General features: G+C 56.7%; 1 protein-coding gene across 1 annotated transcript; it reads right to left on the minus strand.

Annotated features, from left to right (window-relative positions):
- Window positions 1–590: 590 nt before the first annotated feature.
- On the minus strand, window positions 591–2,342 carry CAVIN3 (caveolae associated protein 3). Its single transcript, XM_049889630.1, has 2 exons — window positions 1,834–2,342; window positions 591–1,234 (listed from the first exon to the last, which is right to left on the minus strand). The coding sequence occupies exons 1-2, from the start codon at window positions 2,215–2,217 to the stop codon at window positions 833–835; spliced, it is 786 nt and encodes a 261-aa protein (XP_049745587.1). The 5' UTR covers window positions 2,218–2,342; the 3' UTR covers window positions 591–832.
- Window positions 2,343–3,816: the final 1,474 nt, after the last annotated feature.

A 3,816-nucleotide genomic window follows, 5' to 3' on the forward strand; every position in this document is an offset into this window, starting at 1 on the left:
TGACTCCCACCTGCACAGCTATACAGTGAAAGGAAAGGGAGGAGACCTAAAATAACTGATTATTGACTTCCTGCTAATCTTAACTGGTGAGGCTTGGACTCTTATAACTGAATCCAAGAAAATAAAGATAGATCTCTTCTTTTGAACACATTGAGTTTAAAGTACTTTTCAAGTGGACTGCTGCTCAAGACAGTGGTCTACGGTTTATGTAGCTGGTAGGCCAGGCCTGGGAGTGAATGTGAACCATGGAGTATGGAGAGTGAGAAGAGAGCTGAGGACAGAATCCCAGATGTTCATCTTTTAAGAGGTCACAGAGAAGAAGAGACTGAGGGGTAAAACTATCAGGTGGCATTTATCCAGCACCTGTGGCAGGAACTGCACCAGATGTTAAGAAGTTGGGATTGTATGTCCCCATGAGGAATGAGTGTTTAAAGGCACAAGTGGCCAGGAGGATGTTTCTACAAGCCACTAGAGCAGAGCCCAGGATTCAGGGGAAACTGGAGGAATCATACAAGGATCTGTCTGAAACTCAAGCCACACTCTGGGTTCTCAGGTTTGCCTTATCCCCTGTACCACCTTTTCCCGTCCCTTCACATGGAGTCTGGATTAGGCGAAATCACTTTTATTGGTGGTGAACGCAAGCAGGAATGTGAGCGGCTACTCATCTTTTAGAGGGGACACAGGGTACTGGGCCGAAGGAGCCCGGAAGGGAGGGCCTGAGCTGGGCTGTGGACACAGAATTCCCTCCTTATTTGGGCGTGAGTGCCGTATTCTGGAGGAGGGTTTATTTTGGGATCAGGCATAGGCACAGCGCGGCAGGCAGCACCAGCCATCAGGCTGCATTCTCTACTTGGAGCAGAGCCGCTTCCGCAGCCCCAGGTCTCCCGGGATCTTCCTCCGTGTCCTGCGAAGGCTCTGGCTCCAGGATGGACGCCTGGGCCGGCTGGGCTTCAGGCTGGCTGTCAGCGCTCCGGCCAGGCCCAAGACGAGGTGGCTTGACCGGCGTGGGTGGTGGCGCTCCTGGGCCTTTCCGACCCGAAAGAGCCCTTCTAAGGCTCTGTACCTTCTTCAGCCCTGTGCGCCGCAGCCGCCGTGCCCGGGACTCCACGGGCTCCTCGTCCGAGCTCTCCCCAATTTCGGCCTCCAGCAGCTCTGGGCCCAGCTCGGTCTGGTCTGCCGGGCCTAAGGGCTCTGGCGCCTTCTGGAAGGCGCTGGTTGGAATCTCGGCCTCCTCCTGCAAGTGACAGGCAGAGCACTGACACCAATAGCAAAGCCATCTCCCTTGACCCCTATGCGCACCAGTCTTAGCCTTACTTCTCAATCGCTTAAGGGAAACCCGCCCCACCCTTCACCTCCGCAGCCCTGGTCGGGGAAAATAATCCGGCGTGGGAAGGTGGGAATGTGAAGGAGAGTGACGGAAGGCTGCGGGTGAACAGCCTAAGTGTGGGAAGTAGGTGGGTCACGGGTAGGGGCGTGAGATGAGAATGGCGATCGCATGAACAAGAACTGGAGCGGGCAGCGAACTGTCGCTGGATGCACTTCCGCGACCGTTATTTTCAACTGGGGATGAGTTGGGACGTGGAGCAAATTTTGTGGACGTGGCCTGAGCTGGAGCCGGGCGAGCTTTGATTGGCCAAGCTGGGCTCAACGCTAGCGAGAGAGGGATGGGTCTGGAGTGGTGGTTAGTGGGTGCGGCTCTGGAAGTCTTCCGCTGCTGCGGGATGGTGGGTGGGGTCAGGAATGTGGGTGTGGTAGGTGGGGGTGGGGAGCCCCTGGACTGTGGCGCGGGGGCGGGAAAAGGCCCCGGATTGGGGGATGCTTGAGGTCACTGACCTTAAAGAGCACGACGTGGAGCTTCCCGCGCGCCACCAAGAGTCCGTGGTTGGCCTCCAGCCGCTGCACCTGGGCGGCGCGGCGCACGGCGCGCTCCTGGGCGGCGTCGGCGTGTGAACCCACGCGCTCCGCCTTGGCCAGCAGCTGAGCCAGTGTGTTGCTAGTGGTGTCGTGGCTGCGGCTCAGCGCACCCAGGCCACTCTGGATGCGGTGCACCGAGCCGGCCAAGCCGCCCTGCCTCCGAGCCAGGCCGCCCTGCCGCTCCCGCAGCGCCTCCAGCATGGTGGCCAGTTTCTCCAGCAAGGTCACCACCGTCACGGCGTGCACGGGGCCCCCCGCCGGTGCCCCAGACACAGGCCCCAGTTCCAGCGCGCTTTCTCCCATGATCCCCGACGGTCCCTTGCCTGCTCTCTCTGCGGCCGCTGGTTGCGCTCTGGGCTGGGGCTGCCTTTCCCGGGCTCCTCCCCAGCCCCAGCTGTGACTCAGGCAGGCGGAGTTGGCCTTCTCCTGCAGCAGGAGGGAGGGCGGGATGTCAGCGAGGGGGGAGGGGGAGGGTCCTACCGAGGCGCTCCCCCTTCTAGTGCCCCGCCCCGGGGATCCGCGGAGGAAACAGGTTGCCCGGGACCCTGCATTGTGCAAACTCTGGCGTTTTGCGTTTGAGTTAACCCCTCCGCCGTCCCAATTTCATGTTGTGCTTCTTTGTGGAACACCACCGCAAAGAGGGAGCCACGGAAATTTTTATTACATGATTCGAGTGGGCAGGAAAACTGCTGTTTCAGTTAGAGCGGCAAAGGACTAACCAGAGGGGCCGCCGCCCTCCCTGGGCTTCCCAGACCGCCCGCAGGCTGGGCGCGGTGCACGCGCGACTCCGGTGTTCGGCCACAGATTCAGGACTCTATAGGCCCGAAGCGCCGTTTTCTGAGCAATGTGGGCGGGCCAGCAGGGGATCCTCTGATGTTTTCCTAATAGTCGTTGCCGGGTTATTGCCGAAGGCCCTCGACTCCCGCTTCTGTAGTACTTACTGTTGGATAACATTATCCGGTGTTCTTTCTTCTAGTTCTTTTCCCTCCCTTTCTTTGGGCTTCACGAGTAAAGCTCAGAGGCGCCTCCCCCACCCTAAACTTGGAGGGTGGTCAGGGTGCTCCTTCCTTTAAAACCATCAGAAGGCTTAGAGTAGGTGCTGGAATGCCTTTTGTTTTGATGGAGGTTGGTTGTGGCTCCTGCCTGATGCTATCGATTATCTCTGGAATAAGTGAGAATATCTGCGGAAAGTGAAGATTTGCAATTGCTGCTATACAGGAGGAGAGAGTTGGCATGGAGCGTCCAGTTAATGCTGCAGATCATGAATTTGTAATGTCATCAGTTTGAAAAATCCCACGCCTTGTCTTTAGCAATACTCAGCAAGCTGATTGTCTACTCAGACTCCAGCACAATCCATTGAGTCTGATGACCTCCCTTGTCACCCAACCTGTGAGGGCCACTCAGTGACAACTGTGGAAGAAACCGTGTCACTCAGGGGATAGTTCCGTGCCCTGAAAGGGCCTGACGTCTAATTTACGCAGAAGTACAGTAGACTAGCAGTGGTGGTTCAGTAGTAGAATTCTTTCCTTCCATGTGGGAGAGACGGGTTGGATTCCCAGCCTCACTGGAGGCTTGCATGTGGCTATGACGTTAGACAGATTGCAGTGGCATTTCCAGGACTAGGAAGAAAGGCCTTGCAGTCGACTTCTGGAAAATCAGTCACTGAAAACTCTGTGGGTCACAACAGTCTGATCCTGGTGTGCCTGGGTTCACCAAGAGTCAGGGACAACCTGACGGCTACTAACGGCACCAGCAGACTATGAGCATCTGTTGCGAGAAATCCGGTGATGCTAAATTAATGCATGACTTCTACAAATACAAGGTTGTGGGGCTTGGTTCCCTGTTTAAAATAAGAGAAAAAGGCCTTTGGCGCCTGATGGGAGTCACTGACTCTTCTCATGG

The sequence above is a fragment of the Elephas maximus genome, chromosome 7, assembly GCF_024166365.1.
Source record: "Elephas maximus indicus isolate mEleMax1 chromosome 7, mEleMax1 primary haplotype, whole genome shotgun sequence".
NCBI classification, from domain to species: domain Eukaryota; kingdom Metazoa; phylum Chordata; class Mammalia; order Proboscidea; family Elephantidae; genus Elephas; species Elephas maximus.